Raw genomic sequence first — 17912 nt, 5'->3', positions numbered from 1 at the left:
ATACTTTTAAATGCACTTTATCCCCTGATATACCCTCCCGTGCCCTAATGATGTTGAGGTAAATGTGTGATATAATGTGAGATAAATATGTGCTAAGGTATAAAATTCTCTAAAATTAAAAATAGCTAATATAAGTAAACATAAGTTTTTTGAATGTGTGTGTCGGTTATTATTAATTATTAAAGATTAAAATTATGACGGCCCTATTTTTAGTCTTCGAACCATGGGAAATTTCTTATTTTGAAGATATAGTTAATAACCCATCCCAGAAATATCTATTTTATCATTATGGTATAGTTGTTTAAAAAAATCTAAATTTGTTTACTTTATAATTTAAATCTTCCAAAACACACTCTATAACAAAGGAATAAGGGTTTTAATGCGTATTATTTCTTATATGCAGATCCATTCCTTATTATAATTGATTGATTCAGCAAACGTAGGTGGACTATCGTAATTTCGGAAAGAATCTGGTGAACGAAAGTTAAACAATAGACATATAAACTTTGTTAAAACTGTTACTGAAAGATATTCATATAATTAAATAACGATTCCACAATAAACACACTGTTCTGAAAAAATACTTTAAAGTGTGATCTCGTTTATGGCTCTTAAACCATATACATATAACCTAAAACCTTAGTTATTAGCAATTTATATGAAATTAAACAAAGGTTAGGAGCTAAGCGAATTGTAAAGTACTATTTCAGTGTATTCAGGTTCCTAATTGGTTTATATACAATACAAATTGTTATTGCAATCTAATTTTATACGGTTCAGTATATTTCCCAGTAATGTTTCTCTTGTTTCAACGAAGATATAAATTATTGTGCGTTTAATGCATTGGTGTAAATGTGTTTGTGCAATAACATTAATAAATTTATAATTGGCTCGTTAATTATTAAGTAGTAAGCATACTTACAGTGATAACAAGCAGATTTGCAGCAGATGGAAAGGCCACGATCGCAGTATATCAGGCGAAGGCCAATAGAGATATGAAAGTAATTAGTTCCAAGCTTCCCAATTGGTAAGTCTTAGATTCGTTTAGGAAAAGTATTTTCAATATATTCATACATAAACTAAATAGTTAGTTTTTGTAAAGCAAATTAATTAATATCAAATGATTAAGAACTATGTTCACTTATTCTGATATTAAAATATTACATATTCACATATTACGTAGGTGTAAGCCGAATATAATGACGTCGTATTTTTTAATTTTCGGAAATTTTATCCGTGTTCTTTATTTATTACTTAATTATTTAAAATAAATAAAAAAGTGACCGTTTTAAAATAACCATGTGATAAAGTTTATATTCTAAGCAATTTCCAAAATTTACTACATTTCAATATAAGGATTATACATGACGTTTTAAAGTGCAATGCCCTTAAAATTCATGTACGTGTCGATATCAGAAGGAGAGGCAGTCTTTTAAGCTCTTTATCCCCTGTTCGTGACTTGGACTACTTTGGTAAACTTCTCGTTGTTTTACCTGAATCTTTCAACGAATATTTTGATCGATATAGCGTTCGTTTCTTGCTTCTCTTGTGTTTAGTTATAAAAAATTTTAAGTAAAAAAATACAAATTAATACATTTTGAACAAAGTTCTGACATATATATATATATATATATATATTTATATATATATTAGTGGAATTGTAATTGATCAAGTATTTATAATATGATAGAATTTCATCAAAAAAACCGTTACAAATTTTTGAAATTTTATGTAATTAAATTTTATCTTCCTCCAACCTTCAGTTTTAATTTAAGACTGCTCCAATTTTTGTACTTTAAATACAAACAGTTATTAAGCTTATGCAGGAAAGTGTAAGATGTTTTTCTCTTTGGATTCGTCTACCATGCAAAGGCATGTTGATGAGTTATTTTAAGAAAGTTTATAAATATGTTGTAATACTTGAGCAGTGTATGAAGTGCGTATATTGAATAGTACATGCTACATGGAGTAAATATAATTAACTGTTATCCACAAATGAAATCCGCCAACATGGACTTTGTGAGAAAAGTAAAGACAGTTGGGGCGAGCCGTAGTTAAAAATATGACCACACATACACGTACCTGAAGCCTATATGACTGAAAAACCTATCTTATAGCAATTTTTAGTTCATAATCCATTAAAGAAACACGTTCATAATAATTTCCAAAATCTTAGGGAACAATTTAATACTCTGATTTAGTCGTGACTACTAAAAATAGTATTTCTAGGTTTCAAACCCTAATATCTGATGTGTACGATGGAATTTTCTAAGTCTATCTATCTCACGTTTTTAAATTTAGTGCAGTGGTTTCCAAATTGATTCGATCGAGGGCTATACTGAAAGACTTTAGAAGGCAGGTGGCCTAAGTACACTAATATATTCTATTCAATGAAAATATTGCTAGATAACATGTGTACTATCAACAATTGTACGTTCTACATTAACGAAGCCAATATACAGTAGTTTTGAAAATAAGATAATAAAACCTATAAAATATTGTTTCTCGCTTAAAACAATAGGCCAGTAATTTCGTTTGTGTGTTAATCGTTATACACAACTAGATGAGATCATTAAACGTAAAAGATCACTGATGAAATGTGAGATGTTGTTCTGACAAATGATGAAATATTATTCTCGTTAGATACATTGGGCGGTATATTTAGGTTGTGTGATAAAAATTATACAAAAGTAGGTGACGGCATTAATTATAAATGGACTTTTTATGCTGAGGTTCGTTTTGATGTGACAAATGAGAAAATTTTGATCCTTTTGGAACAATAAGGCGGTATATTTCGTTTGTGTGATAAACTTTACACACAATTAGATGAATGTTATAAACATAAAAGCAGTCTGATGTGAATTTTCGTTTGTTGTGGCAACTGAGAAAATATTGCTGTCGTTCTAACAACAAGGCAGTATGTTCGTTTCTGTGATAATCGATATACAGAAATATGATTGATTAATTATATGAGTGGATTGATCTTCAAAACACTCAGGTATCCAGTTTCTTATTCTAAAACTGAGAAAATATTGCTATAATTAGAACAATAGGGCAGTCCATATCGTTTTTGTGATAAGCGTTGTTCACAAGTAAATGGGAGTGTTAAACTTAAAACTTCTCTAAATTGGAGTTTTGTTTTGTGGTGCCAACGAAGAGAATGTTGTTCTGTTAAGAACGATTGGCCACTCAACAAAGTGTATGTGATGTGTGAACATATTTGGATGGTAACAGTCATCGACTTACAAAGTTTATGGATTTTAAATTGACGTGGTTTCTAAAATTACCCTATAAAACTATATGATTAGAAAGTTACAAATAAGTTGTATAATTTAGAGTCTTAACTTTCTTGGCTTATTATCAGTCGGTTTTGATTGGAAAACGGCTGTATGAAAGATCTGTTAAAATGTTCAACACAATATAATTCCATATTTTAAAACGACAGTATCGAATTGTAATACCTCTAGGAGTTTTTTTATACCAATTACGAAAAAAAATTTAAAATGCAATAATTTTGTAATGCAGTAATGTTTAGATTTTGATTAATGACTAATGGCTGATAAACGTAACCGCTTAAACTTCTATTCACTTCTTGTTTAAATTTTAATAGTTGACATAACATATTGTTTGACGAATACTTTTAATTCCTTTTATGTATTGTAATATCACATATTAAATATTTTACTAGTATTTCTACAATTTTATTTTTTATTTCAATTCATTAGTCTTCATGAAACCTCAAATTACTCCTGTAAATATATCTATACTGTTTAGTCTTTTTTTCGGAAGAGATTTTTCACTTCTCTGTGTATCACATTTTGCACTATATACATTTTTACTAAACCACAATTTGTAAAAAGATAAACATAATGGTTTTCAATTTTACTTGTACTTTCTAAAGTTAATTACAGGGAAATTACAATAAGCGAAGTAAACATCATATATTTCGTCTGAAGAAGCATTGTTTAAATTGTGTTATATCGGTATGCCTTTTGTCGACAACAGAGTCTCCAAATAAATTTCTAATTTTTGTAAATAAATCAGTGAAAAGTTTTCAAGAATTTTGTCAAGAATACGATTTATTGATAGGAGAGCTCTTTTTACTGGAATACACTATTTTATAAAAGAAAACTCACAATTATCCAATAATTGTTATATTTTCACACGAGGCCTTTCGACATCATAGATGCCATCGTCAGGTATCATGATGGATTCTTAGATGTCGGAAGGAGAAAAAATAAAAATGTATTGGATAGTTGTGAGTTTTCTTTGATGAAATAATAGAAAAATAATATGATTTATGTTTCTACAAAGATACTTCACAAGGACTTTACCCCCTTCTTGCTATCTAGTGGACATGACAAAGCCAAGCTGACAATGAAGTGTCTCTTGTGAGCAACAGTTCTGTTACAGGCGCTATCCCTTGAGGATTCACCATAAAGACCTGTGTTTATCCAGTGTTTAGGTTTAAATTTAAATTTTACTTGTCTTTTGGATTCAATTACTTAAACATCAGAAGTTTTGTTTGAAATTATTTTCTGAAATAGAATGACAAATATAGTATGTTAAAATTGCGTTAAACTACAAAAACATATGTTATAGCAAACATTAAAATTTGGTAATTAAAATACATAGTAAATTTACTTTAAAATGCTTTATGATGTTTGAACAACTTTAATAAATAATAGTGATTAGGCTATAGAACTCATAACAAGGATTCAATAATTAATACTGTCTGAGCATTGGTAAATGAAAGAGTGAGGGCTTTGTCTTTTATATACTGATAATATTCTATGATGAAATTCATAATGAAAAATCATGAAATAATATAATTGAGGCTAAGTATATAACATACGAAATACGTACATTTACGCAGTCTTGTTGTGTTGTTAATATACAAAGTTGATCACGCAAACTTGAATTTTGTAACGCGCATGGGCATTACAGGTCGTGTTTATTCATAACAGGTTATTATTGATTTTTTAAATTTTATTGCAGTATAAATGTAAAAACACATAGCATTCATAACAACAATAAACAAAAAAGAACAGAATGGTAATTTCAAACAAAAAATACTCATAAAGAAAACGTCGTAGGGGCTCTATTGAATAAAAAGCCTTCATATTAGACAGCGAATAACTATGACTCTAACAGTATTGTTCCTGAATATTTTTTTTCTTACAACTTTGAATAAAGGGAATATTTTCAAGGGTTATACACATCTCACCAGCACTCCTGGTGGTTGTAGACCGTAATATCCTTATCCAGCGATCATATCCATAGATCTAACTGAGTTATATTACACGTAATGTTATTTTATTTTGAGTTCTTCTAAATTTAAGCCATATGTACTCAAAATTCCCACTGCTTTATATTTCACCAGCCGTTTATAATTGTATAATGTAAAAGTTTAAACACTTCAACTAGCAAGTAACTGAAGTATTTTTCTTCGTAAAGTATACCCGTAGAGTATTTTACATCGTATTGCGTTAGATGAGTAATATAAAATACATTATGCAGATTTTTATATGGTATGTAATGTGATTTCGTAAAAATATTACAACTATTGATGTTAGCATATAAGAATTCAAGTTTCCTTTGGCGACGGATTGTAAAGTAAAAATGTTACTTGCCATCGTTGTGTGGAAAACAAATCACTAACGCTACTTGTCTAGATCTACATCTGATCTCTTTCTCAAGTGAATAACTACCTTAATACATAAATACAATATAGTTAAAAATACTCGTAATCTAACTATACTAGAGTTATTGCGTGCATAAGTAATTAATTACGTCAATCAACTCTATTTACACTATCTTTAAAATATGCACTGAATAGTAAAAAAGCAATAGTTACAACAATTAACTAATGAATAAAGGATACAAAAGGTCTTCACTGACGGACCAACCAAAAAGAACTGGCCGAAGACCTGTAGTTAATATCTTTCAGCGCGAAAGAAACAAGATGGAGGAAAAAGCGAAATCTGATCTCTAAACTAAGTTTTATTGATTTTATATATCGTCAAATGTACGGAAATATCCCGATTCTCTCAGAGTACATTAAGGATATATGTGATGATGTGAAAATCCCCTCACATATTACCTATCATGAGGCAGGGATTTACTATCGGAGAAATTCCTCTTCCTGCTTGCAGTTGGTAGGACTGTTGGTGTTATCGACAAACCCTTTGCTTCTTCCTACTTTTACTATTAGTCATTGGGTATTCGAAACAATTATATATTCATTGGTTCTTGATCCAGAACTTAAAATCATGATAGTTGAAAACTTATATCTACAGCTATTACTTCACTTTAAATTTGGGAAATTTTAATTTTATTTTGACAAGCGATCCCCTTTTAAACCTTATTCCGCACGTCTTAATGGGCCACTAGAACGTGTGAAGGCCTTATCAATCGCCGATGGTACTGATAAAGAATGCAACGGTAACAGACAAGATTTGAACCTGTACAATCTCTATCTCATATTCACAGTCCAACGTCTCAGAGCTCTCGGCCTTTTGCACTCTCAACAAATAGACAGATATAATTGGAGGTTATGGCAATTTACGATTTAATGATACTTGTTGCAATAGTGAAAGTAGTGTAGAGTAGGAAATATATGTGTATATATATATATATATATATATATATATATATATATATATTGACAGTGTTGATATTGTTAGTATAGAAATTGTAAGAGTGATTGCAGGGTGTAATAGTACAGCGTTGATATACGGATAAAATCCATGCTGTGCAGCAGACAGACTGAACTACAAAGCAACGAGATCTTCTTTCATGCCATGTAACATGATTGCTATTGCACTAACACCGTTATTGAAACGACAGCACTTTAGGAGTACCTACTCTCATGGTATTAGGTAATCTGCTTTTTGTAGGGCTAGTCGTGTACTTCTGGGGCTTGTATATACTTGTGGAGTAATAGTGGATAAGATATACATGTGTTAGTTTATGGTTAGAGGTGATATTTTCATATAGAAAGGTGCAAATATAAGGATGACCTAATCAAATCCAAATGCCTCTCTTAACTTACCTGTTCTTGTAGGAAAGAGTATAATTTATGAAGTTAAAATTATACTATTTTACAGATTTCTCGAATCCTTTTGTTATATATAGATATTTTTAACATTCAAACTGTTGGGTTGAAAAATAATATACCTATACGTTAATTCAGTGTGCCCACATGTACTTTCAGTCCATTGGGTTGTAAATAGATGAACCATGAGTAGGCGGTATTTGCTCATTAACCATACATTGTTGGCCAACATCTGGTAATGGACTGGGCTTTGGCGGTAATTGCGTAATGCCATAAGCTAATCTGTTCCTACATCTCCTGCTCATCTCCTGTGGTTATTCATAACGGCTTACTCGTAGTAATACGCATATACCTGGTTATTTCTGTTCCTTCTTACTATTCTATTAATTTATTCATATACAAAGTGTCCAGAAATTATTCAACCAAACGTTATGGTATAGTTTATTGAGCTACAAAACATACAAGAAATATCATAAAACAATTATAGTTTTTCATAAACAATTATATCAGTCTTTGTTCTTTTTGTATTTACTTAAAATCATTATAATGCATATTAAACTGTGCACTTATTAAGTTTTAAACTCAAACTTGTAACATTATCTTTTAACTGTTATGAGTACATTTATCGAAAATATAGTCAGTTTACATATACATTTCTGTTTTAATATAACAACTTCCTAAACACTTGGATGTTAAAATGCATACTTTGGGATGTAGAACCTCAAAGTACACTAGGCTTACAAAATGAAAAGAATTTAGTGCCTAATTTATTACAGTGAAATTGAAACTTAAAATAATAGTGTTCTTAAGACTAAAACTTCAATCCCAACATATTTCGTTGTATTTATAATGACTGGAAGATAACACTGCTTAAGCTATCGGATATTATTCATCTGTAGCTTAAAAATTTTAACAGTTTTAGAGACTTTCATGAAGGAATTGCAAAAGAGACTTTACAAGATGTTCAGTCAGTAAATAAATAAATACTATAAACAAATATGTAATGAAATATATTGTCTTATTTAATTATACTATTGTCATAAATTTTACAATCTTGTTTTTAGGTATCTTAATTTATAACCATGGCGTTATTCACGAATTACAATTCATGCATACCCTAATATGAATTTAATTTATTGGAAGAAAATATTAGATTTACAGTATGTAGATCTTAGTTTATTAGTAATAAACGTGCCCCTATGTAAACTTATGAATAAACTGTTATATTATTACATTATTTTTCTTGGTAAAGTCACTCTACATTCATTTCTGTTCAACCTATTCAGCATTCAACGTCGCCAGCACAGTTAATGCACATTGAATGGGCAGACCTTGAAGTCCCTGCTGTCAAGTTTCTGTGTTCAATTTACATCTTCCCGAGTTCAGTCTACAAAGATGCGCCTTTTGGTCTCGCTCGTAATCACTCTGTGCTCTCAGCTCATCGTACTGGAAGCTGCAGTACCAGTACCTAGAAATATTTCGAAAAGTAGGTCATAGCTTTGTAGTTTTCTTACAAATTATTTTAGTAATAATTTACAAGGGTTTGTATTGAATTATAATTTAGAAAATGTAAATTTATATAAAAAATATGAAAATATTACAGTAAATTGTTTGTTTTTCAATATTTAAAATTGCTTTTGAAAAGTAGTTAGTAATATTTAATACTTAATAGCCGTTTAATACATGATTTTAATACTACTTAAGTTTATAATATTATCGTTGGTGCTAGTAATCATGAATAATTTTGTAAAATAATAGTAATTGTTTAGTATAACATTATGTACATTAAATGTAGATACATTTAATCAATCAATCATATACTGGCGTTAACATTTTATACAGAGTGAGGCATTCCTTACCTCTCCGCAATACATAGCTGCTGAACCGACAGACCTGCCTTCTTTTTTGTGACGAACACTTCTACATTTCGACCCAAAACAATCCTAGAAAATACATTTTTGAAAACAAGGATATTCCCAAATAGCAATTTTAGCCGGATGGGGGTCCATGTTTGATAAATGTCCAAATGTAAAGTTAGGTCGAACAGTATCAAATTGTAAATGCTCTAATTACTGATCATTTTGAAATAAATATATATTATATTACTATACATATATATATATATATATATATATATATATATATATATATATATATAGTTATATTATATATATATATATATATATATATATATATATATATATATATTACTTCAGATTTCCCTGTTCAAATTTGCATTCAATTCGTCTGAAAAATTTAGTACAAGCTAATCGTTGATTTTCTCCACATTTTCCCTATACACCTCTATCTAGATACGTAATTTTACAAACGATGTATGAAAAATACTGTTAGTAACATGTCCACACATCTTCGTATTTATGTTTATAATCAATAAGGACCAGAGAAGCCATTATAATCTCATCTGGGTGATGCTTGTGAAAAGTCTAATGAGAAACTAAATATTTATTATTGAGACAGGGAAAGGATTCTTTTGATAATATGATTAAGCAATTTTAAAGGCACTCTGGCGAAACTTTCATACATATCAAAAGTATAATGTGAATAAAATTTGTCTTCATATATAGTATGAACGTACATTCCTACTACATCAGATTCATTTATAAGAAAACTGTATTCGTCTTTTAATACATTTTCATTAACGAGGACCTCGAAGGCTTTTTATTATTAAAAATAATTCCTTCTTTTGGTATTAAATGAGCGGGCGAGATTACCTCCTCTGTAAAATGTCTCAAAATCTGTTTATTTACACTTCGCTTCGTTATTTTTGAAGTTCTCTTAGCCCACCGACCCTGCATACTTGAACTCTTGCTGTGAGTTTCTTGATACCACGCAAGGTCTAAAATACCTTTTTATGCTTATTGAAAAAATTCTCTTATTTTGACCGTTTATTGCCACGTTCTATTAAATTAATGTAGAAACATTTGACTTCGATACCAGAATATAAATTTTTGTTCTTTGGGGTATATTATCGTTACAGGAGTTGATTTACTGCATACAGTTGATGAAATTACGTTCTTATTCTAAAACACTACAAATTAACTCACTGCAACTATTCATTATTACTTTTGTAACCAATCAATCCTAAAAGTGAACAAAGTAACTAAGAAAATTACAATTAATTACCCAGTCACGTCGATTTATTGCAAATCGATCTGTATACGATGACTTTTCAGAGGTTGCTAATATCTAAACGACGATCAATCCACAATGACCGCAGTTTACCGCAGCTGGAATTTTCTTTTTCTATATGCACATATCCTGATGACAGTTTTTATCGTAGATTTATCTTGGTGGTCGTTGACGCAAGGAGGATAATGGAGTTTAGATCCTGATACTACATATTATTGATATGTATATCAAATTAATCTGTAAAATTCAAAAGAAGTATAACATAAATACTGTGTTGTATTTCGTATTTTAGCTATAGTTGTGAGTAAGTAGGGTTGAAAGTTCGAGAAAAGTTGCTTAAACCAACACAAAGTACTTAAGTTCTATATTGACGAGGAAATGCTCCTGTTTTGTATTTTCTATATATGTCTGAACCTCCAACCTTGTATAGCACCTAAAACCTGAATCATTACATTTGGAATTTTTAGTTTGTACATTCATTGGAGAAGAAATGTAGAAAATATTTAATATTATGTAACTAAAAATATGGTGGCTTCTGCTTTTCACAGACGACTGAATGCCGTTTTGTTCTCCAACCTTTGTCTTAAGATATTCTAAAGTGACTACTACATGATTAAAAAACACCGTACCTATTATGCGAGATACTGGTATGGATCGACGCGCAATTTCTTAAGCATACTATATAAAGCCAAGCTTTAAGTACAAACAGTTTTAGTTTTTAAGAGAGGTCTTAATATGTCCAATTACAGTTATACCGTGCTATTGGAAATGTTAGTGTCTACCAAGTATTTATTTGTTAATGTTGGATACAAATGTTTATTTGCTAAAATCTGTAACAAGGTAACAATATAAGTTATTTTACAAGCTTCTTCTTATTGGAATTAAATGCATTTTCGTGCTCAATTAACACCTACTGACTTTTATTTCAGTTATGTGGGTTTGATGATGTGTTCATTGAACTCGAAAGGACTCACAAAAATAAGATGTCATAATTATATTTGTGTTTTTTTCATAAATTAAGCAAGGTAACAATAAATAACTGTAAAGCATTAAAACCATGACATTTTGGACTACCTTGTATATAACAGGAGAAGTAAATTAAAGTTTTTTTAGATCAGTGAATAGAGGGACCTTTAACACATGGTACTGTTAAAAAACAGTGTTATCAGTGTTATCTTGGACTGACTATTACAAAAACTCTTAGTTGGGCCAATAATGTTACTGAGACTTGTGGCAGGGTATTTGTTGGCATTCATAGTCCAATTTGCTATTTATTTACCCTTGAATTTGAAAGTACAGTAATCCTAGTGAAGATCCTGATTTTCTGCCATTTCAATTACTGTAGCGAAGTTATAAATGACATGACGGTTGAGCTTTCAGACAGATTACAACGTGCTCAAAATTATTGTGTTCGCTTTATCTTCAACCTTAGGCGATATGACCATATAACACCTTTCATCAATCAGTTACATCTGTTAAAGTTGAATCTACTCCGTCAGTTCCACATTCTTAGCATGTTACATTCCATGTTGTATAACGATTATTCCCCTTCCTATCTGTCTGAACGCTTTCCTTTAATTTTTGAAACAAGCAATTGGAATACTTGACGTGGAGCCTCTCTGTTATCTATTCCTGTTCATAGATCCTCAATTTACAGTAAATCATTCACAGTCTCTGCTTGTCGACTCTGGAATAATCTCCCGGATCATATCAGAGGTATTCGTAGTCGGGAACGGTTTCGGGGGGTGCTTAGGGACCATCTGTTTTGGGCCTCGTCGGGTTGACGATATCGTGGCATAGGGTATGGGAAGATGGCTTTGTATGAATGGTGATGGATGAATTTCTGTTAATTTCCTTGTAAGTTTTATTCTATTTATTTATTTTTAGTTTCATAGAGAACCTTTATTTCATTTTGTTACTTTATATAAACAGAGATTATAATTTTTGAATGTAAAATAGTAATTTAAACTGTATTGTAGCTCTTGTTTTACAGTAATAGTTTATTTAATATATTATAAATTAATAACATAGTTTATTAATATATTGGTTGGGTGTAAGAGAGGACTTAATAGTCCTAACCTCGCCAATTGAATATGTTTTACGTTGTATTCAATAAAGACATTTTTCATTTCATTTCATTTTACTGTTCTATGAATGATATCTATTCCTCCAGAAGCTACATTAGGGGGTATTTTTGGATGTTAAAGTCATTAACAGATTTATTTGGGGTCAAATATGTTAGTTTTCGTTAAAACAAAGAATGTAGGCTTCTCGGTGGAGGAGCTATACATCGCTGAATGGTGGTCTTTCTCATTCCTTAATGTATTACATAGTTAAATATCTTAACGTATAAGATTAACGTATTAAGTGTCCAAAGTCTACACCATAAATTTTTTGTACTTTTTAAGTACATGCATTTATTAAAATGCTATTTATTATCCTACTGAATCTGAGTAAACTTTGATAGTTGCAAGTATTTATTTAATTGGATAATTTCACTCCCTGAAATTTAATGCTATTTTGAATATTGTTTATCTGTAAACCTATATTTTATAGGTTAACACTGTTCCTTATAAGTGATTATTACAAATCAATAACATTATGAAAGTTGCTAAGATTATGTATAACAAACACAATTGCATGCAGTAAATAGATTGTGAGCAGGATCAGGGCATTAAACTTTTTGAACACTGAGCATTACAATTAGACCAGAGATTATTCTTAATCCAATTTTATGCAGCACAAAAATCTTTTTTGTAGCATAAAAAGTGCCTACAAATTTCTTGAAAGTCGTGCAGCAAAATTTTCAACATCACTGGTCCACTTCAAATCTGATTAGATATATAACGCAAAAAATTTTATAAAACCCTACTTCCTGTACCTTTTGTGTCATCATAAGTGGAAGGTCAAGAACCGTATATACGTTAAGGCAAAGCTAGTCACCTGGAAACCAGTCTCTACAATATTAGTATGAGAAATTAGGTATCAGTGAATAAACTGGCTACGGGTAAAGCCATTAATAGAAAGAATAAAATGTATGGATCCCAAAATTAAACCCTGGTGTACACTATGTGCAACATGAACAGTTTTAGAAAAGGAAACCAATTAAGATAAACATACTGGCCTATTATCCAAATATGTCCTAAAAACTGTACAGCTATGTCACTAAGCCAAGGAAGGACAATCTGCAAGAAAGAACACTATGTTTCACTTTGTCAAAAGCCTAAACATAACAACATGTAAACGGGCCTAAAATTTACTTTATGTTTTTCCTCGAAACCATGAAGGCCAACTCAGATATTTGACAGCATCAAATGATTCGTTTAGATCGAAATCCGAATACATTAGTACAAGTTTTCAGATTAAAAATAGTAAGTGATATTTTTGAAAAGAGATTGCTCCAATAACATTCACACAGCAAGTATAGATATAGGCAAACAATTTCATGTTAATGTCTAACCCCATAGTTATAAAAAAATGATCTTACTAAGCTGAAATATTTTATGAAATAAGCCTTGTTTATAACATTCATTAAATAGGTTCATGTTACAAAATTATAATTTTATTTTTAGTGTATTATTACAATTATAATACAGTACTAATAGGTGATGATTTTCGTGAAAAATGACACTAAACGTTGTGTATTAACTTAATATAAAATTGTCTTTATCCCTAAAAACAAATTCATAGTTATAAATTTTTGTTGCATATGTTCAGAATTTTGAAACTAATCAGGTGAGTTTTAATGTTTTGCAGGCTCTGGCTGCTTTTTGGATGGAAAAAGTTTTCAGGTTGGAGAACAGTATGACATTCCAGGGAACTGCTTGTTAAATGTATGCGTGGGTAACAATCAATGGACAACAGCTTCGTAAGTTATACTTCAAGAAAACTATAAGAATAAAACAGCGATATTTATTGATAATATACCTATTTCCTTACTAGTAAGGTATTTATCCCATATCATTATAATAATCATAATAATTAATATATTTTTAAACATCTACATACAGTTCACTGATACAGCGGAGTATTTATAGACTAGGGCCTTTATGAAGAACGTAAGGAAAGTTGCATATTACAGATAGATAGAGAGGTGAAGAGCAATCCTTTTATTTTTTACCCTAAATCAAAATAGATTTTTCTGGTACCAAGAGGACCTAAGTTTCGAGTGCTTAAGACATTTCTGTTGAGAGGTTTTGCACAGATGGGCAAAAAATCAGACGAACTGCTATTAGATTTAAAAATCAGCAAATATCAGACAAAATACGGTTAGTTTATTTTCTCCTTTATCATTCAAAACAAGATTAAGATAAGTAGTCGGCAATAGAAATTCGTGACAGCTAACATATAGAAACGTCCTGTAACCCAGACTATTAGGATATGAGACCGTGGAAAGTGTAACATGAAACATGTGTAGGACAACTTAGCCTATGGGACTAACCTAGTGTATCCCTAGCTATGCTAAAAAAATGTTAATTATATCAAATTATTTCCACATCCACTCAGGAATCCGTAGCCTCCTTCATGTCTTTCATATTGATCTACCTACCTAATACTTTTTCTGTTCCTATGGGAATCCTGCCTTGATATATTTTTATTATTATTTATTTTATTATTAGATCCACTTAATTTTTAAATTCCCGTATGTGAAAAATATGTCTTTCATCTCCGTTTTTAGTATTTGAAGAACATTAATTTTTATTCTTATATTTATACATATTATATTCGAATTTGCAGTTTTGTATATAATAACTTTTATTGTAGGTATAGACAAATAGGAAACAAAATAATATTATACGTTAAGTTCAGACCCCAATTAACTCTTGAAATCCTAGGCGTATAATGAATACTCAAACTATTATTGTCTAAAACTTCCATATATCTGGTATTTATTTTTTCAACAAATAGAAGTACACTAAAATGACGTCTCAAGCACTATTTCTAATACAACTCCAAACACCTGCAATGTTAAATATGTTTATGCTGAATAATGCGTTTTCCGAAAATAAAATTTCAACTACCATAACAGTGTCATGACACTTATAAGGGCCACTTCCACTCATAAACTGTGAGACTTTCGTTAACACCGTCGATTCCAGGAATAGGCAAGACTGATTTTTGAGACTTACGTATATATTGTCTTGATCAGTACAAAACGCCTAACTTAGCTGTTACATCGGAAATATAAATAATTTGTACATCGGAAATGCTCCTATTCGCCTAAAACTCGATATAAGAGTTAGTCCTAACCGTCGTCTAACCATGAACACTGAAATAATTATGTACCTTATCGTATGCCTAATTACGTTATCATAGAACACCCTTATATTACATAAGATTCGCTTTGAATACGTAAACTGCGGACTTTTAAATTGCGTGCGAAGTTGCGGATAATCCTGACGTTTTCACAAGCAGTTTTGTTTATATATTTTCTATATATTCTTTAACTAATTCTTACTGCATATACCTCATTTGAGGGATGACAAATATAATGATACACATGTATATGAGGCGGCACAGTCTCTCTTGGTCAGTAAAATTAACTTTGATGAATCAAGTTAGCTATAAATAAAGACATGTACGTGGTAATCACGGATAGCTTCAGACAAAACACTATATGCTACATGTTGCTTTTATATAATGTTTTGCTATTTCATATACGTAACTATCTCGTAATTGTAGTTTATAAAGAGAAGGCGCTTTGAAAACATTTTATCTTATAAATTTAATTCAGAGATAATTTGTAGGCTACGTAAAAACCATATTCGAGTGCACCTGAAGACATGCAAAAATTTTCATTAAAATCAGTCCAGCCGTTTTGGAGGAGTTCTTGATCAGAGAAAAATTGAAAAATTATTTGTGGCGTAGGAAATACAATTAATTTGGCCATATACGCCCTAAAACTTTATATAAATTTTAGTCCTAACCTTCTTCTAACCATGAATACTGAAATAATATTTACTTGATCGTATGGCTAATTACGTTTAAAATTATTAAAGAAGAACATCATATTACAAAGGTTAGGTTGGGGACTTTTAAATGCTTGCAAAACGGCGGTTAACGGCTTGAATGAAAATGTTTGACCGTAAAGTTCACAAAAACTCTAAGTTCATATCGTAATAAACATGAAAACGCGTGAAACACACAACATATGTTATAATATTAGTTTTCATATCTTATCTAACTAGGCGAACAACTACTCTTCAGTTAATTAAGTTTGCTATATAAGAACTCAGTATAAATAAGAAAGGTTCTGAAAATATTTATCTGTTATAATTGGGAATTTCATTTCCAGATGTGGTTATGTAGTTGTGCCTGAAGGTTGGACCTACGTTCTTGAGGACACTACCAAGCCATACCCGCAATGTTGTACCCGTGTGATTCCTCCTTACTGCAATGAATTTAGAAAATGATATTATATATCTTGGCGATAGGTACTAATCACTGCAAGTTGTTATTGCCATTATACTTCATTATAATTTAAGAAACAAACAACACAAGTATAACTTTGTACCATAAGGTAATATGTTTTCAAATTTATATCTTTAATGCTTATTAACTTAAAAATAATGTTACCGAAAAATAATAATAATAATGATATAAATACTAAAAATATTCTCGGTTATAATTTAAGTTTAAAAACTCATTTTTAAACAACTGATTAAAATATTTGGAAAATTTCTAAATGAAACCAGTCCAGTATGACTAAAGTTTGGGTAAAGATAAGAAGGTTTAATATAACCCTAAATAAAATTGGTTATGACTATATATTAGTATAACCACAGTCTTTCATAATTATAAACCTATTTTACGCTTTATGTTGTCATATTTATATGAAATCACTATGTAATGTAGAATATCTACAGCTTAAGATTATAACATAAAGTATGTAATTTTAATAAACATTGTCTGTATGACTTCAATATTTGTTTATTACTTATCACTAACAATCAGTTTAAAACAATTGACACATTGCAATAAAAAGTGTTCACTTATATCACTTTTATTTTCCACCTGGTGATAGATTAATTTAATCCGAAATTTACTTAACATAAATAAGAAATAATCTTAACAGTTTTATAGGAGTTATATTTTTGTTGATGTATATAATATTGAAATAATAATTAAATGTAAATAATAAGGATTTATATATAATATGTATATATGCATATAGTACCTTAAATTGAGCAGATAAATTGTGTCTAAGTAAAGAATTATTACAAGTTATTAATAGTATCTTTACAAATAGACATTAACATTTTACCGTTTTGCAAAGTAGAGGGAAAAATTATTTGTGTGTTCTATACAAAGTAAGTAAAGATTTTTTAAATAACATAACTTATTCAACATAGTTTTACTTATTATATCCTCAAATTAATAATAAAAATATTTATGGATCTCAAAATGTATTAATTATTTATACAGTTTCGATGTAAACATGCCAATAATTAAAACACACGTGTCTCGCCCATAACTTTAGCTTCATTACTGTATTTTTACTATAAACTAACATGAAAAATGCATTTCGTTTATATTATCGTATCGAGAAGTATAAACAATGATTTCATCTGAATGCATTGAATACAATTTTTAAAATATAATTTTATACACAATACCACACGTCTATTATATTTTACATTTAATTCTAAAAGGTTCTTTAAGGAGGATTTTGCAAAGGATATTTAATGTAATTGTATAATTTATC

At 29.9% G+C, this 17912-nt stretch overlaps 1 protein-coding gene across 1 annotated transcript; it reads left to right on the top strand.

The window, feature by feature from the left end:
- Positions 1 to 914: 914 nt before the first annotated feature.
- On the top strand, positions 915 to 17202 carry LOC124353772. Its single transcript, XM_046803771.1, has 4 exons — positions 915 to 1027; positions 8344 to 8543; positions 13964 to 14075; positions 16503 to 17202. Exons 2-4 carry the CDS (start codon positions 8453 to 8455, stop codon positions 16618 to 16620), a joined length of 321 nt encoding a protein of 106 aa, XP_046659727.1. The 5' UTR covers positions 915 to 1027; positions 8344 to 8452; the 3' UTR covers positions 16621 to 17202.
- The last annotated feature ends 710 nt before the right edge of the window (positions 17203 to 17912 follow it).

The sequence above is a fragment of the Homalodisca vitripennis genome, chromosome 2 (assembly GCF_021130785.1).
Source record: "Homalodisca vitripennis isolate AUS2020 chromosome 2, UT_GWSS_2.1, whole genome shotgun sequence".
In the NCBI taxonomy this organism is placed as follows: domain Eukaryota; kingdom Metazoa; phylum Arthropoda; class Insecta; order Hemiptera; family Cicadellidae; genus Homalodisca; species Homalodisca vitripennis.
The sequence above is the reverse complement of the archived record's forward strand: the minus strand, read 5'-3'. Positions and strand labels throughout refer to the sequence as shown.

Bases quoted from the DNA above. Each gene is read 5' to 3' on its own strand.
- LOC124353772 (XM_046803771.1), top strand. From the start codon at position 8,453: ATGCGCCTTTTGGTCTCGCTCGTAATCACTCTGTGCTCTCAGCTCATC. The intron at 8,544-13,963 runs GTAGGTCATAGC...AATGTTTTGCAG, and splicing joins ACCTAGAAATATTTCGAAAA to GCTCTGGCTGCTTTTTGGAT. The intron at 14,076-16,502 runs GTAAGTTATACT...TTTCATTTCCAG, and splicing joins AATCAATGGACAACAGCTTC to ATGTGGTTATGTAGTTGTGC.